The sequence below is a fragment of the Benincasa hispida genome, chromosome 3 (assembly GCF_027475165.1).
Source record: "Benincasa hispida cultivar pf3 chromosome 3, pf3_genome.v1.1, whole genome shotgun sequence".
Lineage (NCBI taxonomy): Eukaryota > Viridiplantae > Streptophyta > Magnoliopsida > Cucurbitales > Cucurbitaceae > Benincasa > Benincasa hispida.
In genome coordinates this window covers 45081621-45108194 of record NC_143480.1, presented here as the reverse complement: position 1 = coordinate 45108194, position 26574 = coordinate 45081621, and the positions used below count along the sequence as shown (strand labels likewise).

The following is a 26574-nucleotide window of genomic DNA, read 5'->3' as shown; positions in this document are numbered from 1 at the left end:
AGAATAGTGGAAGTGGCATGACCTAGCAGGCAACCTAAGTTAGAACTCACAACGCTATCTGAAGATCTACTGAGGAAGGTAAGTATGAATTTAAGTTATTCTTATTCAAGGTTTGAGATTGAAAAGTTATTGTAGATAGTTTGGTTCGACGACTAACTAAAAGACAGCTAGGAGAGGTATCGTTGGACAAACTAAGGAAAATAATGTCAAAGTAGCGCAGCGGAAGCGTGGTAATAAACAGGTTATAAGAGTTTACAACAATGGTTGTTGTGAAACCTTAAATCGAAGTTAGTTCGAATAAATTTCGAGGACGAAATTTCCTTAAGGGGGAAGTAATTGTGAAACTCGGATTTCCATTTTTCCTACTTAAGCAGGCAATTAAGGGAATTAACTAAATGTAAGTTAAATCCTATGTTGAAGAGAAGGAAATTTCTAAGTATTGAATAGATTTTCCTTGAGTAGCTTTGAGATAAGCCTGTACTAGTGGAATTTGACTAAGTGTGAAATCAAAAGAAGCCATGCATTGGGTGTTAGGAAACATTACCTTCGTGTTGTCCCTTCGAAGCAGAGATATGGATCTCTTCTTGAATGAAAACACCCTTTCTTTAGGAGCGGAGTCCCACGAAGCGAAGAAGTCAAGTCGCCTACGCATGAGGTTGAGTAAGTAGAGGTTTAAAATAGATTAAGCATTAAAGCCAAAGGCAACCATGCGTTTGTGAGGTTGGACGCATGATTGGCTGAGGCGTTGGAAAGAGGCATTGCCCAAGTTGCTCATGCGTTGAGAATGCGTGAGCGAGAGTGGAGAGAGCAAGATATTGAGCGCAAGGCGCTAGGCGGGCAATCGTATAGTAGTGAGCGGTGCTACACAATGAGGTAGGTGATCGTGTAGCAAATGCGCGACACTATGCGATGAGGTAAGCGATCGCGTAGAAAATGCGCGGAGCTCAGCGATGCGGAAGGCGATTGTGTAACTGCGTGTGACGCTAAACGATGAGAAGTGACGCGCTAAATGATCGGGCTATACGATAGGCAAAGACACTACAAGATCAGTGTAGACGCTAGACGATAAGCGTAGAAGCTAAACAATAGCACTAGACGATAACGTTAAACGTTGAGCGGGCACTAGATGATGAGCGCAGATGCTAGACGATGCACGAGCACTGGGTGATAGACTACACGATGGTGCTACATGATAGGCGGAATACTAAGCGATGGGCGTTGTGTGATAAACGCAGGCGTTAGGCGATGACACTATGCGATGAGCGAATGTGCTAGACGATAAGGCATTGGTGCTACACGATAGAGCTAAACGATGAGTGCGGCAGTTAAGCAATAGGCTATGCGCGAGATCGTTTGCTAAACGATTGAGCTACACGATGAGGTGCTGATGTTATGCAATGGACACAGACACTAAACGATTATAGCAATAGACTCATTAAGCAAATGAGCTAAGCGAATGAAGTGCAAGAGCTACACAATGGACTAAATGATGGACCAGTGCTAAAGCTTGCGTTATGCGAGGTTGATGAGCTCATCCGGACAAATGTCTATACCGAGAGGTGGTTAGACTTGAGTTAGTAGAAGTTGGACGAATTAAGTTTCATGCAAAGGAAGTCTTATGCATGAGGAAGACAACTCAAGTAGGTGTATGGCATAAGAGTAGGTGAATGGCAAAGGAAGTAGGTGGTGGCAAAACATGGTACAAATACTTTAAGAGTAGAAGGTGTCTTGCATTGGAGGCCTTAAAAGGTGAGAAGGATCATTTCCTTTAGCCTATAAATACTACCACAAGATGTCTCTTCAAATCATAAGCCAAATCCTCTTCAAAGAATGTAAGGAAGAGTGTTAGAAGGTGGATTTGGAGGAGACCATGCATTGATCATGAAGTTCCAAGAGGAGGAGATGTTGTCGGACAGTGAAGTCTGGAAGTAACATCAATTTGGGACGAAGAGTTCTCCCAGAATACTCATGCGTTTTGATTGATTCTAAAGCCACCTGATAGTTCTGAGAGTCTAGTTTTTAGGTAGGGTTTTCGGAGAAGAAACTTCAAGTAATCGGGCTGGAGAGTGAAGAAAAGACAGAAGGGTCGAGCTGTTAGATAAGCTTAGGCTAGTCTTGATGATTTGAGGATTCTGGCCAAATCACGAGAAGTTATGAGCTAAGATTTTAAGGAAAACTTCCTAAGATATGTTAGAGCATTTTTGTAGAAGGAAGTATCTCAAGATAAGACTTAGAACTATGAGTAATATGAGCTTTAAATTGAATATGGATCTTAGGGTCTAACAGGTAGACCGAGAAGATCAAGGAACTTCTAAGAGAGACAAGTTATTACCTTATCAAGGTGAGTGGTACTTTCCTTTAAGTCTTAAAGCATATCTTTTAGAGTAAATTGTATATGCTTATGTTATTAATGAGTAATTAGCATGAGTATGAGATTATATGATCGGGATGCCACAAGCCACAGTCACACTTCCAGACTTTTCTACATTCACGATCTTGAAGAATATGGTGACATCACAATACAACAAATTTGTTTGAAGGATAACCTAGCAGACTTATTTAAAAGTCATTACCCACTGCAACCTTTGAGAAATAGGTACACAACTTTGGAATGCGACGATTCAGAGATCTCAAGTGATGTTTCCATGAGGGGGAGTGAATATATTATATTTTTGTAGGATTATTAGATTATATGAAATATGTACTTTTTTCCCTTCACTAGAATTTGTTTCCCATTAGGTTTTTTTCTGGTAGGTTTTAATGAGACATATTTCATATATATATGATGGGCATGCGGGGGAGTATTATAAATATTAAATAGGTGTTAGATGGTCATGCTTAGTGTCCAATGCTAAATGTCACTTTTCCATTACCACATATGTTGTCCATGTGTCATTCAACATCTATGCATAGTGTCCAAAAGTACCATATCCTACTTGTCACTTTGCCTATAAATAGTGACATTTGGTGGATCTTGAAATAGCACACATTGTGAGAAATCCATTTCAAAATTCCACTCAATTTTTCATATTATCCCATTTTCATAATTTTAGTTATTTTATGATTATATTATATTATATTATATTATATTATATTATATTATATTATATTATATTATATTATATTATATTATATTATATTTATTATTATATTCATATATTATTATATTATATTTTCTCTATATCCGTTTTTCCATTATGCTCTGTTGTGCTCCTCAATTTCACAGCATTGTTAAAGTTTTTGTATGTTATTAGAATCATATAAAAGTATTTATATTTTTAAAAGGGGAAAGATTTTAACTCGCACAATCATTTTTTTTAGTTTAACTATACAAAGTGATGTGGAATTTGAACTTATGATCTCTTAATTAAAAGAGATGAGAATTTTATAGAACTAAATTATATTATTAATTAATCCATTCGATGGGTTAATAAATTTTTGTTGGGCTTGATGTGATTTTAATGGGCTGAGATAACACTGCAAACTTAAAACAAAGTTGATCTTGTGCTTATGAAGCCTGGCCCAAAAGTGATAACTGGAAACCACTGATTGAAAAACACTGAACTCAAAATTAGTGCACTAAAAGCACAATCCGTGTGAAGAATAATCTTCACCCTACACTTTGACGATCGAGATTAGATTCAAGCACTTCTCAGGTTTGAAGATTTTCAATGACTATTCTTTCTTTTCTTTGTTGCACAAAAAAATCGAAAGAAAAGAAAATGAGAACCTGAGGGAGATGATGTCCGAGATCACCTGGACGATGAAGGCTGCTATTGTCTAGTCGATTGAAGGTAAAGTAGTGATTTGTGTAGACGATAAGGCAAGACTCGTCTATACGATGAAGGCTTTATTGAAGATCGTCTAGACGATGGAGTTTGAGGTCAATGAGAGTCTACATGATGGAAGTACCTAGGTACACAATCGGTGGCTAAAAGATACACGATAGAGTAAAGAAGATTAGAGAAGAAGATGAACATGAGGTTTTACGTGGTTTGGCCAAATATAGCCTACGTCCACGGAGAAGCTAATGATTTTCTATTCAGGGAGTTACAAAAGAACTATTACAAGATAAGTTTGATTGCTATCTTGATCTCTCTGTAATTTTTCACTCTCTTACTTGTACATGTAATTACAAAATATATATAAAGACAACTTGTATGTAACTGATTTCTAATAACCTTGAAGTTGTTTTCATTATTTGTAATAACAATTTTGTTATAAAGATTATCTCCATTAATCTTTGTTTAAGGTTTTTTTTCAATGAATTTGTATTTGATTTTCTAGATAATATCGAGAGATTTTGTATGTTGTACTCCAAGTGAGTTATAGATAAAATCTAAGAGGGCATTTGACGCGTGATAAAAGCAGAGAGTTGAGTTGAGTTGATTATCTGGAGATTTACAATATTTGTGTTTGGTGTACAAAGTTGAGTTGGTAATTATTGTTTATGTTTGGGAGCAGAGTTGAGTTGTGGTATTTGGTACTATTTTTGTAAATGAAATTAATTTTGTCTTCTTTTTTTTTTTTTTTTTCTATTCTTGATTTTAATTTTCAACTATACACATATTTTCCTAACTTTTCTAAGGTAAAAAAAAAAAAAAAAAAAAAATCTTTTCCATTCTCAAAACATAACAAACTCTCTACAAAGTATTCATATACAAAACACAAAATTTTGAATTCAATTTTTTAAACGCTCAAATGGAAGTGATTATTTCATTCAAAAACCTAACTTAATCATTAATTACCGTAAAGGTTAAAAAGAACGGAAAGAATTAGTGTCATCAAATAAAATTATTGGTATTATTTTGGATATAAGGGGTGACACTTAAATGTTAATCTTAGAAAAACTAAAAATCTTACCATTTAAATCATAAAACCAACTATTGGATAGTCTTTTTTTTTTTTTTTAACCAATTTGTGAAATATGGATTTACCTTTTTCTAAAATCGGTGAGATGATTTTAGAAATATTGGTGTCTATTTTTTCTACTACTATCTTGCATCAATGTACAAACTATTTTTAAAAATAAAATAAAATAAAATAAAAAATAAAAAATCTTGAGCCATAATTTTAAATTCCACTATTTCATTAGAATTATGTAATATTTGAAAACATCAAGGGATAGGTTGTTTAAAACATATCATTAAACTTTTGTTTAGTGAAATAATAATAGGACATCGTATGTTATATTTTTTAGATTTAAGAAAAAAATGAAATAGAAGAATAATAATTAAATCTAAAAGAACATCCATAAAAAAAATCAAAAAAGATAAAGGAGAAGTTGAGAAAGAAAAGGAAAAATAAAATCCATACGAACAAGACAGAGAAAGAAGAGAGAAAATGAGAAAAACGAACCAGAAAGCAAAAGAAGAGAGAATGGGAGTAAATGTGAAGATGCATGAGAGAGAGAAATGACAAAGTAATTGAGGAAGTTGGGAGAGTAATGAAAATGCGTGGAAAAATGGGTGAGAGTAAGAGTGATAAAATGGTGGATAATTAAATCCACCGTTTTATTTTTATCGGTGGTCGTTGAAGTTGGGCACATGAAAGTGATAGTCGGAGTATGTTACCAAAGTTGCTTATACAAAGGTAGTTGATGGAGTTAGTCACTAGAATTGTCGTCGGAGATGGTTTGTGGAGCCCGGAGTTCTTCATCGAAGTTGGTCATGCGAATGTGGAAGTCGGAGTTGTTTTGTACCAAGATGGTTGTCAGAATTGGTTGTCGGAGTGTCGTCGGAGGTGGTTGCCAAAGCTTGGAGTTGGTTTTTGGAGTTGATTCGAAGGTGGTCATCAGAGTATGTCGCCAGTGTGTGGTAGCGGTAATCGTCAATGGAGACTGATGGGTGGAACCATTAAAACATTAGAGGGAGAGAAAATTGGGAAGAGTTAGGGTGAGTTGGTAAAATAACTAACTCAACTCTACCAACATTTAAAGTTGGTTGTCAAACATTGAGTTGGTAAAAAATACCAACTCAACCCAACTCTCCTTAGATTGTCAAACACCCCCTGAAGAAATATACTCTAATTTACACAATACTAAAATCTGATTATTTCATTTATGGTAAATAGTTATCACTCCACCATAGCTATATTTGTATGTATGTGTATGTGTATCTAAGGGGCGTTTGGGGAAAAAAATTGATTATTATAGTTGTAGGTTGTTATAGTTGGATTATAATAGCTTGTGTTTGTAATGTAGATTATTTTAGTTTGGGTCATGATAGTATGTATTTGAAGTGTAAACTATTTTAATTTTAAAAAAAATAGTAAATATTATAACAAAGAATAAAAAATGATGAATGTAAAATAGTAAATAGTAAATACTGTAGCAAATAGTAAATACTATAACAAATAAAGGTTTTGAAATAGTGTTAACCGTAGCTAATTAAGAGTTTTAAAATAGTATTTAATGGAGTAGCAAATATTATAGTTTAGGATAGTCCTTGTCCTAAATACTCCCTAATTATTTTATTAGCGAATTTTATAATTGTATTTTAAAAAAAAAAAGAAAAAAAAAAACTCTACCATTAGATATAGAGAAAACACTTTAAAGTTGAAATCCAGAGAAATATAATTTACAAGTTGGTCTATTATTTGAAACAAAAATCAATTAATACTTCAATTTTTATAAGTTGTATATAACTAAAACCTTATACTTTACCGGTCAATTCGAGTTATTATTCGTAATTATGCTTATCAGGTTTTATTGAAATTCAACTCAAAATTATCTTAAAAAATATTCTTCCTCTAAGATCCTATGAAAAAAGCAACAAAAGTGATCATACAATTCAATAAACAGAGGAAGATAATAAGAAGAAAGCCCCCGCTTTATCCTAATAAAAGTAAATATATTTTTTAGAATAGGATAAAAGTATATATATTTAAAAAACTGCAGCATTATCTTTGACGTTTTATTAAAGATTTAAAACTATAATTAAAGGAGAAATTTATTAGAATATTGATAAAAAAAAAATATAAGGATTTAACTTAGTGTAATAGTGAAATAAAATAAAAATAGAAAGTTAAACATCACCACATAATTCTTATTCATGGTCACACTGGTTTTAGAAGTTATTTGGTTAAAAGAATTATTAAGTCTCGAGAGTTGTAGGATTCATAGTACAAAAAGTTAATAAATCATGAAATTGATATTTTTTAAAACCTATGAACTTTTTTGGATCAAACAAAAAAGAGTAATTCCTCCATTTCCCACTTCTTGGACCAAACATGTCCAAACTAGTTTTAAAAGGACTAGTTTTTGAAAGAATGAGAATATTTTTAGAAAAAGAAAATGGAAAATTGTTGCAAATAAAACTAACTTTTACTTTTCAAAACTAGCACGTTTTTTGAAAACTCGTTAAACTAATTTTTCTCAACTCATCTCGAATGAGATCGACCATCAAAATTTAGTTTAGTTAAAAAATTAACTTTTTTCTAACTTGGGCATTCTGAGTGAAATCTTGGACAGTATTAACTCTACTCATTTTTCTAAATATCATATAATCTTTTCAAATCTTATATTTTTTTTTTCAAATTTTCTCCAAATTCAATTAGTTTTACTGGATCTTATATCAAATATTTACATAATCTCTCAAATCTACACCCTAATTTTTGTTCCCACAATTATATGAATTTTTAGATTTACAGATTATGATTTTTCAAATGGATTTCAAGTGCAATGTGATTTTTAAATTTGGTAAAAGATCAAATTTTACAAATAAAAAAAAAGATTTGGGAAAACATAATCTCGATGTTAATTTTGTTAATTTTGATCGAGATTTTACTGAGAAAGCTCAATTATATAGAATCTCGATATTAATTTTGTTCGATATATACTGACATTTAATAATTAGACAAGATTTGATACAAAGTTTGGAAATATTATATAATATTTAGAAATATTAATAAAATCTTAGTGTTAATTGACGAGATAATCTATAAGTTAGAAAAAGTTAAATTTTAATGTAAATCTAGCCGCTCGATTTAAGGTGAAATGGACAGAAGAAAAAAAATTAAAAAATATACCAGTTTTGAAAGATAGAGATCCTTTTGCTTTTTAGTACATAATTTCCCCAATCTCACATAAAGGCCGAACGTCGTCGTTTGGGACAAGTCCAATGATCTAATCCGCGTAAGCCCATGATATGTATAATTTTCTATTCCGTGTATGACTAAACATACAACTGTAAAAGCCTGAGAACCAGCGAAGGCCGCACTTTTAAACAGCCAAACAAGGCCACTAGTCCAGTGCAGGAGTGGCATAATTGTAATATTGCAACACGCGGAGCCCCATTATCGTCTATTCAGAGACCTATATAGACTCGGCAGAGCCTTTCCAGTTTTTTCTTTTACACTTTTATCAAGCGAAGAAGAAAGAATATAAGAATTGCAGTGTCGTTGCTCGCTGCTCCTTCTTTGCTTCTGCTCTACGCTTTCACTCTCGATCCTCTTCGCTGAGTAAACAACTCCAACTCTCCTCTTCCTGCTTCAATCGTCTTCTTGTCCGCTGTTCTTCGTTTTGTTGTGAAGTGAGAACTTGCAGATGGATGATCGTAAGGAGGTTGTTTTTCTTTCTGTTTTCGTTTTGTTGCTTTTGTGATTTTATTGCTCTGTTTTCCTGCATGTTTGTTTCCGTAGAGAAACCTAGGGTTTCGTTTTGTTCTTTGCTAGTAGTAGAGATGAAATGCATAGATTTCTTGATCTGAGTTTGGAATTGTTCAGCGCGACTCTTGGAAGAGCTGAGATTGTTGTCTCTTTAATGTTTAAAACTCGCCTAATGAAAACGATCATAGAAGCAGTAGAATTTCGTTACTATTAGTTTTTGTTTTTCTGGTCAAACTGTGAATTAAACGTTGCTCTGTTGTTCGTTTCTTTTGAGCGAAATCGTCGCTGTTTTCGTGGCGTTTCATCTTGCACATGCACTGGTATTTCCATTTTCCTCTTTGGAATTTGAGATTTGATTTTTTTTTTCTTTGACTTTATATTTCCGCCTCTTCCGGTCGAAATTTCTCACATTGCTTTTCAAATTCATAAACGTAGTTTGATTTGTTGGTTAGCTTGTTTGGATTTGGACGTATTTGTTTTGTCACGGGAGCAATTAGCGATACGCTTTTGCTTTTTAACCGTTTATGATTATGATATGATTAATTCACGGAGGCAATCATGTTACTTTTCTAAGCTGGGAAGCAGTCAAGCCTATCAACTTTTTCTCCCATCGTCTTGCCAACTATTCTCCTATGGTTCCAAAATTTCAACGCTTTAGCCTTCCTCAGCTGCTCTTCTATTTCAACTATTGACTTTTTGTTTATTTATTTATATTTTAGCATGTTCTGAAGACTGAAGAATAAAATTTTAGAAAAGTTGCTGTCACTGACTTTGAAATTGGAAAAACTTATCCAATTATTACACTGCTCAGATAACGAATCAATTTTTAATTTGATTTATGAAAGAAACTTAATTTCTGGCTGTAATAAGATAGCAAATAGACTTTTGTGCTCATGTTCATTTGTGAATACTTATGGAGAAGACTAATAAATTAGGCATTGAGAGGTTTCTGTGCAAACCTCTGATGTGGTGCGTGCATTACACGACAATAAATATGTTCGTTATAGAAAATTGAAAAGCTGTAGAGCTTTTAATTTGTGTCGTTTTAATTTTTTTTTAAAAAAATGTAAATGTAATTGACATTCTTGGCTTCAACTTTGTAATTGACATTCGGGTCGTTTTACTTTTTTATTTTCTTCAGAAAACTGCTCCCTGGCTTTCAGTGCCACAGTTCGGAGATTGGGACCAGAAGGGACAGTTACCTGACTACTCACTTGATTTCTCAAAACTTAGGGAAAATAGGAAACAAAACAAGAGAGAAGTGTCTCGGGCGAGTCTTGGAAATGAAGAGGAGCTCATTACTTCAGCCGCACCCCCAACCACAACAGAATCTTTTCCTACTGATAATCATCACCCCTATCATCAGAGTCACCACCCTCCACCAGTAAGATTCTTGCTCCTCCTCCCTAAAATTTCATATTGGCAACTTTTTGATTGTCTGATAGGGACTTGCATGTTCTTCTAAACAAATACCATTTGGACAACTTGAGAATTTGTTGGGTTGGTTATGGTTGGGTTACATCAATGTGTTTGTATGTGCCTTGAAGGTTCTTTATCAAACTTGTGGGTCCATGCTGCTTGCTCTTATCTATTAACTTGTGGATACAGCTATTGATTGTGGAATAATCAATGCAAACCTAAAATTCTGAAGGTCAAATGAAACACTTCCCTAAAGTGTCATCTAATTTTATGATGAATAGGCTAATGAAAGTTTTATTTCTTTGTAGGACAAGCTAGTTGTTATTGTTTGTTACATATGTTTATTGAAAAATAGATCCCAGTGACTTGTTATGTTTGTTCTTTAATATATTGTTTGATGAGCATAACTCTTTCTATTCCATATTGTTTAAATATTCTTTAATATTTTGTTTGATGAGCATAAATTGTTTAAGAAGCTGAATGCATTTTGTCATCATATCAGTTCATTTGAAGGGGGAATTTTATATTATTCATCAGCTACTTAAAGAAGTAATTTTACAAGTCGAGAGTCTTATGCATCATTTAGATCTTATATGAATAGTGTGTATTGTTCAATTAGAATAAGGTGAGATATTGACTTAAAGTTGCATTTGTGGAAACAAGTAGGGGGCTGGGTCTCCTTCGCCCCTAGCCCACTAGTAAGCATTAATTGTGGGCATACATCTGGTGTTTGCTGCCACATCTCTCATAGATTAAAATTGAGGTAGTAAATCCTATCTCTCATATTTAGGAATGGCCAGATAGGTTTTCTTTTTCTTATGTGGGGAAGGCGAAGAGAGTCGCTATTTCCCTCCCAAGGACAGATTCTAATTTATGTCAATGTTGTCTTTTATTCTTTTTTTTTTTTTTCAGTTTCAATCAAGTCTAATTAGCTAAATAAAGGGTGCTTAAGATATTTTTGGGTATGTTGGTTTATTGCGGCTGATCGACCTCCCGTGACATTTAGATGTGTAGTTTGTCTTTACACACAAATTTCTTGGTTTCAACTGAAAGGGACGGTGATCATATTTTGGGAGGTCAGCCACAATGTAACATTATTTTCGTCTGGATCACTCTCGGTTTATGGAGAATTTTTAGTACTATGTTTTTCATACCATCCCATTCATTTCTTGCCACAAAAGTAGAATTTAAGAATGATGTGTGGTCCACTAAATAAATGAATATATCATTTAATGATGTGTCAAATTATGAATGAGAGTAGTAGGGACTACTCTGGTAGTAGAAATTAACTACAACACACCCCATTAGCTGCTTTGCACAAACCAACTTCTAGATTCAAATAGATTAGGTGCTGGTTGGCTTGCCTAGTCAGAAATAGAATGAAAATAATATGATCCTATTATATTTTATTATCAGTTAAAATTATGTTAGATTCTAATTGTTTAGGCATTTAAATATTATACGTGGTTAGAAATATGCTGTTATGAAATAAAAATTATTTAGGTATGAGATCTTAGCAAAATTGTACAAAACAGTGGGACCTCATTCATTTTGAGTATGGGAAAGTGTCTATTTTTGGATGATTCATAACATATTCATATTTGTGGTTGTTTTGGCAGACAAGAAAGAGCATTCTAAGTTGCTTCAACTGCTGCGTGAAAGCTTGAATTAAGTAGTCTTGAAGACGACCTATGGAGGCCCACTTGTAAGTTTAAATGTCATTGTATTAATTGAATTAAGTAGTCTTTGGTACGAATACCTCTATTGTCCTTTATTTGAATTAAAACTGTATTATATGTTTGGATTTTTTGCGATGGTTTTGTTCTTGCCTGTGGGAACTACTATTTCATTAAATTTGCTTTGAATTAATCAATTAGTTATAAAGTTTGTTTGGAATGACCCTTTTTTTCAAGTGTTTAATTGGGGAAAAAAAAAATCATTCCAAATAGGCTTGTACACTAATTGAAAAAAAAAAGGTCCTTGGTGATGTAAATAAAAGCATTGGGTTTAGGTCATTTGGCTCGTCAAAGAAGAAAGAAAAACAGTCTCACAAGTCTGAATAATAACGTTGCTTCTTATTACTTTGCATATTTATTTGATAAAATATCAGATGTCGCCCTTGAGATTAAGAGAACAATTGATTAAGACGTAAACCCGAATGAGACAATTGTACCAAATTTTGGGCCCAAATGAAATGACTCATTTCTCTAAAGCTTTCATGTCCTTTGGCATTTTGCTTGCATTATTGTCTGCAAAAATTTACAAAAAGGACCTTTTTGTGCACGGGTGCTGGGCTTGAGTGACTATGGAGCAAAGAACGAGAGTAATAGAGGGAGTGAGGAGAAAAAAAAATCAAACCCAAAGGGAAACAAGAGCAGGGAGAAAATAGAGAGTAAATGATCTGAAAAATCTAACCCCAAATGGGCGAGAAGAGCAAGATCCTAATTCGCATGCATTGATACGTTGATATGGTGTAAGCGAGAGGTAAAAAAAAAATTAATTGTGGATTAATACTTGAGTGTTGCAAGTTAAAATGTATGCATATGATTCCCAATTGCTCTTTTTTTTTGTGTCATTTTTTATTTAGTGTTTGCATGATTGACTAGTTTCTTGTAGTGGTTAGTTAATTACAAATTTCATGTGAGCTTCAAAATTGCAAATTACAAAAGATATCCTAAATTTGCTTGGTATTTAATAAGCGACTAGCCATTTTAATAGCGATTACAGGAAGATTGTTTTCAGGAAAACAATGGGAGCTTTTCCCTTGATTAATACAAACAAAAGCAACCAAATCTTGAGTGTAGATTAGACACGATCTCCTTCAAGTTTCAATCTATTTTTTCTGCGGTTAAGACAGTACCTTATCCAATGCCTCACGGGTGTTCAGAAAATCCGATAATCCGATGATCTGAAAAAGTCGATAAACCCAACCCAATCCGTTATCAACTCATTTGGGGTTGGGTTGAAATAATTAAAAAATATAAAATTGGGTTGGTTGATGGGTTAACTTATCAAACTAACCTAACCTGAATCAGTCTGAATTTATTATTAATTTTATTTTTTTTACTTATAATACAATTATTTATGTATATATTGATTTTAATTTTATTTAATTTTAATATTTTTTTAATAATTATTCTTCAACAACTCTTAAAAGTAGTTTCTTTGTACTTTAGAAAGAAAATTTTCATTGAATAGTTAATCTTAATTCAATATATGAAAATAATTAAATTAGATTTTTACATATTTATGTTTTGCTTCTTTTTATAACAAAATTCTAAATAAATGACCCGATTAACTCGAATCAACCCAATTTAAATATTTTATGGTTGGGTTGGGTTGGATTCATTTTTTAATAAGGATTATTTGGATTGAAGAAATTTACAACTCGAACAATTGGGTTTTCAACTCAACCCAATCTATGAACACCGTTATAATCGGAAAAATATAGGTTAGATTATATCAAATTCTCTGAATTTTAGATTAGATTTCAGTTATGCTTTTTGTTAAAATGACAGATGATTGATGGGACAATTGATATATAAAATTTATAAGACATGTGTTGGAATGGATACTTGTCCTAAAATTCAATGGTATTTTGTATAAGCTAGCCAAAAAATTATTTAAACCACTTGTCTATCTATATGAGGTAAGGGTTTAGATTTTGGGTGAATTTGGTTAAGATGTCAATCGTGTTTGTTTGAATCTGTAAGTGTGGTGTTATTATTGGCCAAACTTATAAATTTCAATAGCACAATAGACAAACTTGTAGAATTAAGTAGTATCCATAATTATACTTCCTCTCACTCAACTTCACTACGCTTTGATGTCAAACACAAGCTTTCTGGACTTTTCACTTGAATTATGCTCAACGTATTCTGACGAACTTAAATATACCTATAAGGGTGTGTTTGGTATGTGATAAAAGTAGAGAGTTGAGTTGAGTTGGTAATTATTATATGAAGAGTTATATTATCTGGGAGTTAAATTGTCTGTGTTTGTTGTGCAAGTTGAGTTAAGTTGGTAATTATTGTATGTGTTTGTTGTGCAGAGTTGAGATTAGTTGATAATTATTGTTTGTGTTTGTTGTGCAGAGTTGAGTTGAGTTGGTAATTATTGTCTGTGTTTGTTGTGCAGAGTTGAGTTGGAGGATCTGATACAGTTTTTTGTAAATGAGATTAGTTCTATTTTTTTCTGTTTGTTTTTTATTTCATTCTTTTATTTTTTTAGTTTTATACTTTGCTATTGTTGATTAATTTTTAAATATACACGTATTTTCTCAAATCATTTATGACATAAATTGGACAATCTCAATTTTTTTTCTCAATTTGTAGAACATAATAGATTATTTTTCATATATTCTTTTTAAAAACTGTAATAATTCTAATTCTCTTCAATCGGTATAACATATCAACAAAATATATTTCATATTGTTGCTCAATTAATTGGTATATTGTATATTGTATGTATATATATTGAAGGTATATATATTTCATATTGAATGTTTGTATGTATATATATCCAAAAAAAAATTCACAAAATATATGTTCTTTTCAATATTTATTGTCACACCCCGCCCCAGACCACCTTCTTAGCTTAGAGAAAGGCGTAACTGCAGCAGTTACCAACCTTTAGGCTGACACTTACTGCCTAATAACTCTTGTGGAATAACTCTGATACCAATTATAATTCATATGCAACGAGACGTCTTTAGGCTCACAATTTATTAACTTAGAAACATAATATGTTTAGAGTCTAACACAAGATTTACAAGTCCCAAAACCCACAAACCCTAGTCCCTATATGAACAATAGTAACATGTGTATAATATTAACAGTAACCACCTAGCAAACGGTTACAAGTCTTTTGGTCCTTTAGTGGCAGAGCAGGCGCAAAGCTATCTTCAGAGGATTTGACCGCTACCTGTGGGGGGGAAAAACAAAACATTTGAAAACGGGGTGAGCTTACGCCCAGTGAGTGACCGAGAAAACATAGTAAATTCTCATGCATAATTTCAGAAGATAGTTTTATTTGAAATATAATTTAATGCAGCATAAACAATTTCCAAGCGTAATGTATATAAAACTGTTTTAAACATAAAATAGTAAAATCATTTCTCAAATCAAAGTACTGTATAACGGGTAAAATAATCCCAACATCAACTGCTAGTCCAGAGAGAACCCTTTTGTTCAATCTCCGACTTAGTTCACCTGTGGCCACATTAGGTACTACTGCTCAGATACCTTCTTCTTGTACTTCAGTATCGAGCTATTAGGATACCTTCTCTAACGTACTTCAGTATCCCGTTGGTTTGGTACCTTCTCCAACGTACTTCAGTACCAATAGATACCTTCTCCTTGTACTTCACAATATCTAGTTGGGTAAATGTCTTCTCCTTATACTTCGGCATCGTATTTTACCAAAACTATTTAACAACTTTTCTCTTTAAAGCATGTACAGTATAATACATATACAACATGGCTTTAAAGTTGGTAACGCATGCTGGATAAAATACATACACATATGTAGATAGTTTTGCAATAGTAGGCATGCGTTCAACTCACAATTCAAACTTGCTTAGAAACCACTTCATAAAACTAGTAGACATGAGAATTATTTTCACAAATATGCTTTCTATAAATGTTGTAATTCAAAACAGCTTAAAAAACGTTTTAGTTCGAAAACATTTTAACCACTCATCTCGATTTCTTAGGAGCTTTTCACTCTAGTAGCTCCTCAGGCTCATTTTCACTCCTAGAATCCAGATTCAACTTACAACTTAGATTACTCATAGTTCTGAACCTTATTTTGAAATATTTCCTTCTACAAACTTATTCTAAAATGTCTCAGGAAGCTTACCTTAAAATTTCAGCTCAGAAATTCTCGTGGTTTGGCCGGAATCACAGAATCTACAAGATTGGCTCAGACTGATCCAACAGTCTGACCCTTCTGCCTTCTTTTCAATCTTCAGTCTGGTTCCTTTGAGTTTTTTCCTCCGGCAGCCCTACTCTAAAAACTAGACTTCCAGAGCACTCAGATGGCTTTGGAATCACTCCAAACGCACTAGTAGATTGGGAGATCTCCTCATCCAAAATTGATACGTTCTTCTCAACCCTCACTATTCTCCCTATCCTTTACGAAATTTATGATTTTGTGATTTGAAAATGAAATCCATGGGCGTGACGTGCCCTTCAATCGCATGGACATAATGTTCGAATGCAGCACCGGACAAGGCGTGGCTGACGCACAGGCTGCTCTCGCTCTCTCCCACTTTCTCGCTCTCTCTAACTTTCTCGCTCAAAATCTCGCTTTCTCCACTCTCGCTCTCTCCTACTTTCTCGCTGGTCTTGCTCTCTCCAATCTCGCTTTCTCTCACTTTCTCGCTCAAAATCTTGCTCTCAACGATCTCGCTGGTCTCGATCTCAATGATCTCACTCTCAACGATCTCGCTCTAAGCTCATACTTCTCCTTTTGCCACGATGCAAGTCTACCCATGTGTGTGCTCTGCATTTCAACAGTCGACATTGCTAGCGAGATTTCTTTCTAGAGCGAGATCCTCATCACAAAATTAGTTAGATTCAGCCCACATTTCTAACGAGATTTCCTTCCATAGCGAGATTCAGCCCACATTTCTAGCAAGATTTCCTTCTAGAGCGAGATCCTCATCACAAAATTAGCGAGATTTTACTTATCTAGGGTTGAAGTTTCAATTTATGTATAACCCTTTATACATATTGTTTTCAAGTTTTTCTTTGTTTATCGAGTTATGTATGTCAAAACTTCAACCTACGACAACTCTAATATACATATTGTTTCCAAGTTTTTCTTTGTTTATCGAGTTCTCAACGTTCGACCTCTACATTAATCCAATCCTCAACCCTCGACTTCTAGCAAAACAACAATATTTCTCTAATATAAAAGGTGTAATATTTCTCTAATAAAATAAGTTTTGAAAACAATCATATTAATATAAAAGGTCCTAGTTTTGAGGGGATAAAAAATGAGAGTTTTGAGTGGGTAAAAAAAGGAAAACCCATAGGTTTTCTTTATAGGCTTAACAAACATGGGTAATAAATACCCACCCAACTCAACTCAACTCATACCCATTTATCAAATACCCCCTAAGTAAATTCACCTTTACCCATTTAGAGAATGTTTGAGGACCCATAATGGAATGATGTTGTAATGGAATATATATTGGGATTGATGTCTTAAATCTTGTGGTTCTTTTAGTTTGTAAATTGTATAGATGAATTATTTATTTAATAAAATAAGGAGTTGTTTTATTTGTCATTTAGATTGCATTAACTCGATCCAATAAACTAAGATCCAAGGTAATTTTATGTAACTTGAATAGTATGTGGTAGACATATAGGTGAATCATGTTCAAGTGATAATCTAAATGGTCTGTAGTATATGAATGAAGTTGGATATCTCATCCTGATGACACTATGAATACAACCCATTTTATAAATGTTATAAATGTTGTGAGTATTACAAACGAGGTGATTCAAATCGCTGTGGAGACATGCGAGTGGTTATATATAGTATAAAGAGTTTGTGTAAGACCGAATCGTGAAATGATTAATCGCTCTTTATAACACCGTTGATTGAAGAGATTAACATTTTATAGGATGAACATAAGTAACTCAATCTCAATCTTTAGTGAGTTATGAACTTCTGTCTATGATGACAATTCTTTGATTTATATGGGTGAGAAGGTGCCTGTGTCATCAACTCAATAAGCCTACTATTTTTGGGATTTGTTAAAGTTGGGAGTTGGAAACATAACTACACAAGATGGATTTCACTAATTCCCACATTTAGGGTAGGTAGATGAATTATTTCCTTAAATTTCAACTTTAGGTCTTGAACAATGGACCTGTCCCTTTCATTGGTCAGGGATTTGTTTGTGGTGGGACCATAAACAAGTTGTTCATTAGAGGATCGGTACAGGGGTAAAACAGTAATTTGACACAGTTGTAATTACGAGCAATTCATGAATGATTGACTTACTGATAATGGTTATAGCTATGGACACAGAAATATTCTACAATGCAAAGAATACAATGGGTATTTAGTGAAATGACCTGTAGTTAATGAATGTTGATTAATTTAATTAAAGAGTTTAATTAATTTAATCTCGTATCACTAAAACTTCTAATCGGTAGGTTCATTAGGCCCTCTTGCTAGTTCACTAAGGGTAAACACAAGGATAAATTAGTTTTGGAATAATTTGAATTGTTTAAATTAAATAAGGGAATATAAATTAATTGTACAAGATACAATTAATATAATGTATGTGGATACATTATGATATAAAGTTAATTTTGAATAAGATTCAAAATCAAACTATATAATATGAAAATATTAATGTTTGACTAATATTTGAATATTAAATTAATATGAATATGACTCATATTAAAACAACAAGGTAGAAATTAATGTAAATAAGATTCATATTAATACTATAGGTTATAAGAGAGATATGTATGATAATTAAATTTAGTCAATTACTTATTTAATTAAATAATTAAATTACTTTTAGTTAAATTAAAATTAAATGAAATTTTGTTCTATTTATATTTAATTAAAAACAAAACTCCCTACAATGCATGGGAGTTACGTAAGAGTGAGTGGGGAGTTATAATAACTCCCTCTCACACATTTAAAATGCATATGGTTTTACATTTTAGTGATTATGCAATTTGAAATTGGAAATAAAAATCTCACTCCCTCGTAAGATCTCTCTCTCACTCTCTCACAATTTTTACCGAATACTATTCATCTATAAAAACTAATTCTTTATTCTAAAAAATGCTGGATCCCACAATTCAGATCATTGCCTAAGAATAGCAAGGAAACCAAGTGGTGGTGTTCATTGTTCTGCTCATGAGAATTCGTGCAAACCAAATGGTGGCATCCAAGTTATTGGAAGCATTACTATTTGTGAGAATTCGTGTAGAGAGGAAACTATTTGAAGACATTCTTCAAAGGTGAGTTTCTTTTCTCTCTCTATTTATAAGTATGTGTATGTTGTTTGTCTTCTCAGTTTTTCTAGGTTTTCTTTAATTAAAATCAATGACACTGGCATACACACACTTCTGTAGGATTTCGATCTCTTCAATGTAATCCAAAATTTATGTTTAAATTGAAAGTTTTGGGCCTGATTTGGAATGCCTAACTCATTCTGTTCTCACAGTTTTCAACACAACCATCTTTTCCACAGTTTTCATGTCACAATCCCATTTTCATTCCACCCTCGATTCCTCACATATTCCAATACCCCTCAGATTCTTAGTATTCCCGATTACATTCCAGCTCGAAAATGAATGAAATAATACACATATAGACATAATAAAGTCCATGCAAATTGATATATTTAAAAATTAACAATTACGTAAAAGTTTGACAGCAGTGTGGTAGGAGTCATATGAGTTATGAGTCGAAATTAACTTAGGTTGCACCCATCTATGGTATACTTCCTACTATACCTAATTAAAAATTGATATCAGTCTACTTTTTTTTTTTTAAAGTGAATATATATATATATATATTCGTGTATGTGTAGAAAATGGGATATGGTACTTTTGGGTTGTAAGTATCTTTTAAAATATCTTCAAACAAATATTTAGAAAAATATAATTGTTTACAAATTATTTATGAAAATGTGATTGTTTTTATTGATAAAAGAGATCTGTTAAAAAAAAAAAAAAGAACTGACTGCTGCCACGCCTGCCACACCTGCCACACCTGTCGATTTTGTAGTAGGTGGTAAAGATAGGTTGTGGCAGGCGGTAAAATAAGGCGCAAGTTAGCTTACGATCTACTTTTTTCTTCTTCTTTTTTTTTTTTCTTTCTTTTTTTGCTATTTGGATTTTTGGAGGGAATTTATGTCCACATAGGCAACCTTGATAAACGAAATGATACCCTTATTTTCTTTGTTGTTTATGATAACTATATTTTAACTTAATTTCAACCATAAAAAAATTTTATTTAATTTTTGGTTTCAAACCATATATATTACACTCTCAAATTTTATATTCATATCAAATAAATATATAAAACAGCTTAGTTTATATTTAATAGATCTCCAAATTTTATAAAAGGTTAAAAATCACTTTTAGTCTATAAACTTTCGTAAAAATAATAACTTAGTCCATAAATTTTTGTTTGTAACGATTTAGTTCCTAAAATTTATTATATAACAACTTAGTTCCTTGTATATTAAATTTTGTAAGGATGTAGTCTCTATAGTAGAAATTAGTGTTAAGATTTAATGAGATTTTATTGCATAAATAATCCGATGAACAAATTAGAGACTCAATATTTTTATATAATAAAATGTCTACATAATAAATTAATAAAATTTGACATCTAATTCTGATGAATTTTTCTATGTTAAGGACTAAATTGTTATAAATTTAAAAGTACAAGGATCAAATTATTACATATTAAAGTTAATGGATTAAATTTTTACAAAATTAAAAGTATAGAAATTCAATTATTATAAATCAAAGTTTAGGGAATAAATTGTTACTTTCATGAAAGTTTAGGAACCAACGTTTAATAACCTTTTGTGAAGTATCAAAGAAATTTATACAATTTCACTTGTGTGTTTAATAAGTTTTTTTTTTATTATTATTTTATTTTTATGTGTGTTTAAAAGATATGTAATATTTTGTACATTTATATTTATCAATCTGTACTATCTAGAAGGGGCTATGGGGAGAAACATTTTTTTCCTCTTTTTTGCCTTTTAGATGATGGTTATGTTGAGTTATATGCCTTAAAACTTGTAGATAGAAAATGTAAATAATTGATTGTTGTCAATAAATAATTATAGATATTATTTCAATAAGTTTTATTGATTGCATTGCATTTGTTTTGTATTAATAAACATAAATCAAATAAACTAACATCCTAGGATATCTTTGAGTCTTGAACTGTATGTGGAGACATATGGGGATCAATGTTCATGATATAGCCTAAAGGGTCTATGGTATAGGGATAAGGTAGGGTGGTGACACTATGGATACGACCTACTTTGTATTTGATAAGAATGCAATGATCCAACGCATTCGTGTAGGTGACTTGCAAGTGGGGTATCTTATATAATGAATTTGTATAAGACCGAACTGTAAAATAGTAACCACTGATGTAACTTCGTTGACTAGTTAGGTTTATGTTCCAATAGGATGACCTAGACAACTTAGTTTTGATCATGAGTATATTGTAAACTCCTGTTCACAAGTGATCGTCCTTTGATTTATATAGGTGAAAGTGGTCAATTCACTGACTCAATGTGCATACCATTTTGGGGACAAGATCGAGTGGGAAGTTGCGAATATAATAATACAATATGGATTTCACTCATTTCCGACTTTAGGGTAAGTAGATGATTGTTCCCTTAAGTGGTATCTTTGAGTCTTGAACAAAAAGTCTCTACCCTCTCACTGGCACGAGAGGGGTCTCTATTTAATAGTTGGACCAAAAACAGGTTTTTCATTAGAGAATCACTGGTACTTAAGGATGTAGAGGTAACCGAGGGTTAGACTGGTAATGTGGCTAATGAGTTTAGTCATTAATCTCATATCATTGAAGTTCCTGATCTGTATGTCCATGAGGTCTCATTCCCAGCCTATAAAAGGAATTGGGGTTATTATGTCATTAAAAGAGTTTGAAATGTTCAAATTCAGAAATAGTATAATCTATAATGGTACATTATAATATAAAGTTTGTTTTTTTAATTAAACTTTATAATATTAAATTTAATTTTGGATATGATTCAAAATTAATTTATGAGAGAATTCAATATTTGAAGAAGTTCAAATATTAATTTAATACGAATTGGATTCATATTAAAATTATAGGTTAAAATTAATACGTATTAGATGCACATTTAAACTATAGATTATGAGAGAAATACAATTGAATATGACTAAAATGTAGGTTAAACTAAATTTTGATATTTAATTTAGTAATTAATTAATTGGAAGATTGGTTAATTGTTAATTTAATTTGATTTAATTAAACTAATTAAATTAAAACTATAAGTTATGTGAGAGATGTTCATTTAAACATGCTTTAAATGAAATTATTAATTAAATTAAATGAAAACTTTATGGGTTTAGTTCAAATAACTCAAACCAATTCGAATCAATGGAAAACATTAAGTTATTGTATTGATATTATATTTTAATTAACATTGTATTTTTTTTCCTAAATCTATAGCAAATAATAAAAATAATAATCTATTTTATTTATCTACACTATCTAAAAGGGGTTATAGAGAAACATATGATTTTCTTTTTAGCCCCTTTTAGTGGCTTATTATAGGATTACCATTCATTTGATTTTTCCTCTTACCCTTTTAGTTGATGATGGATATAGGGAGACTACAGGTAATTTTACATTTGAACTATTAAATAAAAATTTTAAAACAATATCATATTAAATACTTTTCTTTAGAAATAAAGTTTGAAACTAAGAAATAAAGTTTGAAACTAACCCATTAATAAATCATTGAAATCAAAATAAATAAATAATTCTATAGATTTCAAAATATTAAAATTTTATCGAGTTTTATTTCATTGGTCGCTAGATTTCAAAATCTATATTTTTAATATTATTTTTTCATTAAATACTCATTTTCCGTCTTTAGTATTAATGTAGGTTAATAAATTTAAATTAATTAAACAAATTATAATTAATTAAGTTTCATTATTTTTCATCACTTTTAAAATTGAATTTAAAATTTCATCTCATAATTATTTTAGATTAGGAACCAAGAAACAAAACTCAAATCTTAAGTATAAAATTGTAATATTATTAATTTGAGCTTTATGTTTATAAGTGTTACCAATTTAATTTAGTAGTTATATTGAATTGCATATTAGCTTTTATTTCTAATTGTCTTTACAACATTTGATTAGTTTTAGATTTTACCATAATTTTTAATTGTGTTCACATTATATTTAAAGGCATATAAGTTATCTTTAAATGAAATGGTTCAATTTGAATTTTCTGAATTAACCTATTGATTTAAGAACATTTAAATTTTGACACTAAAATCTTTTTTCTCCATTATTAAATTTAAAACGGACTATCATTCTCCATTATAAAATCAAATTGCAATTAGAACTTGGGTTTTATAATTAATTAAATTGATTTGATGAAAAATAAAAGAGAAATTGTGGAATAAAGAAGAAGAAAGATTGAGAGAGGATAGAAAGAGAAAAGGGAAAGAAAAAAGAGAAAAAAAAGTGAATCATGAGCGAATATTATTGAAAATTGGGAGAGAAGAGAGAATATAATTATTAAAAAACTACAATATTTTTATAAATATTTTAAAAAACTACAAGATAATTCCAATTTTACCGTGAGGGGAAAAAAGGACCATAAAGAAGCGAGGGAGAAAAGGGGAAAAAAAGGAAAGAAGAAGAAAGAAACAAAATTTACATTGGTATGTTGTTTTTTTGGTGTGGATTCGTGTGGAAAAAGAAGGGAAAGCCTGGGGCCTGGTGGTGGTAGGTGAGATGGGAATGGAGTAGCTAAATTGGCTCTATCTCCTACTATGATTGAGAAAGGGACCAAACATAATCACCTTTGCTCATAACTTTAGAAGCTACCAACCATCATCAAATTTCCAGTAATATACTTGTACCTATGTACCATTTCATATATCATTAGATGATATATTCTTTTAATTCATAGATTTTACATAAATCTCAATCGGTTTTTCACATTGAATTACTTATTATCGTTTGTAAGCTATATTCATCTGTGTTTAGGGTTCAAACAATTTTAGTCTGGGTTAGTTTGAGATACCAACCTTAGATGTAGTTTGTGTTATAATGGTTTTTATATGAGGTTTATACTATTTTAGTTTACGTTACAAATGAGGATAGAAGATGATTACAAAATAGTAAACACATAAAACATTTGAGTTTTCAAATAGTTCTCCTGTATTTAAGAGTAGGTTATAATAATAAAATGAGGAACTTCAACTATTATAGTGGAGAATTCATATATTGAATGGGTATAATAGTCCACTCCACCAAGATAAGTAAGTTGAGGACCCAGACGTCCATAAACGTTTCTTTTGTGACCAACAATAACTGAAGGTATTTCAAAAAGTTTTTCATTCTATTGTAGTATTGAAAACTTTTCTACTCTCCATTTCATACATCATTATATCTATATCTTATATTTCCTAGTTGAAAAAAAAAACATGAAAAATCCTAATTAAGGGAGAATGTAGTTAGTGAGATCAGTATGCTGATGTGGTGTTTGGGATTTTTCTCTTTCTTTTTCTATCCTGTGTTCAAAATCGAGTTGTTCACTTGTTGCCTGTTGTGATATAGGCTTTTCAAGTTCTTTTGGTCATTTTGTCTCTTCTCATTCACAAGGTTTTTAGGAGATAGTTAGGATTCTTGTTTCTTTGTTCAGATTATTAATGTAATTATATACCAACCTACTATATATATTCTAGAAAAAAAATATTTTGTTTGATTTTTTTTTAAATGGTGAGTATAGTTATTAAACTAATAAAATAGAGCAAAAAATTTTAATATGGGATATGGAGACTCAATCTCTCATTTTGAGAGTAGGAATACAAGTCAATTAGCACTGAATTATACTCGTATATATATATACACACGCAAGTGTGTGTAAAATGAGAAAACTATAAGTTTGGATAAATAGAGTAATAATATTTTGGAGAAACTCAAAAATTATATAATAAATTAATACCCAACATGTCTTGAAGTGGGTATGGACATTAGAAAAACGATAGCCAGCGTAGGTGGAAATCAAAATATTCTTAATGAATATACCAAACGCATTAGAATATTCTCTCTCTTTTTTTTTTGGAGGTATCAATTAAGATATTTTAATTATTTTAAAATGACCGACAAAATTTTTAGTATATATTGTTTTTTTAAAAATGTTTTAGAATATTTGCTACATTTTATGTTATATAAATGGTTACAAGTGTTTTTCTTTCAATTTTAAAATAGGTAAAATAAATATACATTTTGTTTAACTTAAAAAATACATTTTCAAATGCATTAAAGAAAAAACTAGTAAATAAAAATTGAAAAAAATGCTCACTCGACAGGTGGCAAACATTTGAAGCTAAATTTGCATAAAGTGCAAAAACCTACCCCCGAGAAGCCAACTGCCCGACCTACCATCCCCACCTATAAATTTCCAAAGTACCACAAACTGTTACATCTTTACCAATAATTATCTTTTTTTTTTCTATTAATAGAAAATCAAACAAAATTTTCGGTGATTCAAAAATAAAAAATAGAAAGAGATAAAAGTTGGCTGGTGTTGGGCTAAGTTATTAAATTCTATAGTTAAAATCAGCCTAACTTCTTGTTAAGAATTTATTGTAATTTTTTTTTAAAGAAATGTGGTCTATGAAAAAATTATCTTTTTAATTTTAAAGTTTTGAAGAATATGTGTATTTGGTCTCTAAGTTTTAAAAAATATACATTTTTAGTCCCTAAATATACAAGAATTGATTCATTTAGTCCTTGAATTTTCAAAATTTACATCTATAGTTTCTGAGTTTTTAAAAATAGATTTAAAAAGTCTATTTTCTGTTTGATTTTTTTTCAAAATAATTATATGATATTTAAAATTAGAAAAAATAGTTTTAGAGATGATGTAATTTTTAAAAGTTATTTTTCTGATTTAAAATGTCATATAATTATTTAAAACAATAGTATAAAGTTATTTGAGAGACTTTTTAAACCTATTTTTAAAAACTCATGAATTAAAAATATACATTTTGAAAACTCAAAGATCAAATGTATTTATTCTTATAAATTTGAGGACTAAACAATTATATTTTTAAAACTTAGAGACTAAACTCACATATTCTTCCAAACTTGAATATTAAAAGGATAATTCTTTTTATTTAAAAAAGTTAATAAAAATATATTCACAAAATGTATTTTATCGAATATCAATTATTATTATTATTTAATAAATTTTGATCAGTAAATTCAAGTTTTATTACAAGTAATTATTAGGGAAAAGTGCTTTTTGCTTTCTAGGGGTGTATCTAGTTTTTATTTGATTTATATATTTCAAAATATTATACATTTAGCTATTAAGTTTCGAGTTTAATTTTATTTTAGTCCTATATTTTAAAATATTACAATTTTACGATTTTAAACTTTGTTTCAATTTAATATCTAGATTTTAAGATTTATATTTTTAACTTCATTTTTTTTTACTAATTATTCACTTTCAATCTTTAATGTAATATCTATTAATTAATTTAAAAGAAGTATAAACATAAAGACTAAATTAAAATAAAACTCAAATCTCACCAATAAAATCGTGAGATTTTGAAAAACAAGATTTAAAATTTAAAAATATAATATTTAAAATCTAGTAACTAAAGAGAAGCGAAATCCAAAACTTGGTTAAACAAAAAATATTTCACACTATAATTATTGTTGTATGGACAAAAATAATATTATTTGAAGCTTGATATTTTTTAAGAAAAAAATATGTTGGATAAAAAAA

At 30.8% G+C, this 26574-nt stretch overlaps 1 protein-coding gene across 1 annotated transcript; it reads left to right on the top strand.

Moving 5' to 3' along the window:
* The first annotated feature begins 8342 nt into the window (after window positions 1-8342).
* On the top strand, window positions 8343-11840 carry LOC120072730 (sorbin/SH3 domain protein). Its single transcript, XM_039025200.2, has 3 exons — window positions 8343-8563; window positions 9749-9991; window positions 11646-11840. Exons 1-3 carry the CDS (start codon window positions 8546-8548, stop codon window positions 11691-11693), a joined length of 309 nt encoding a protein of 102 aa, XP_038881128.1. The 5' UTR covers window positions 8343-8545; the 3' UTR covers window positions 11694-11840.
* Window positions 11841-26574: the final 14734 nt, after the last annotated feature.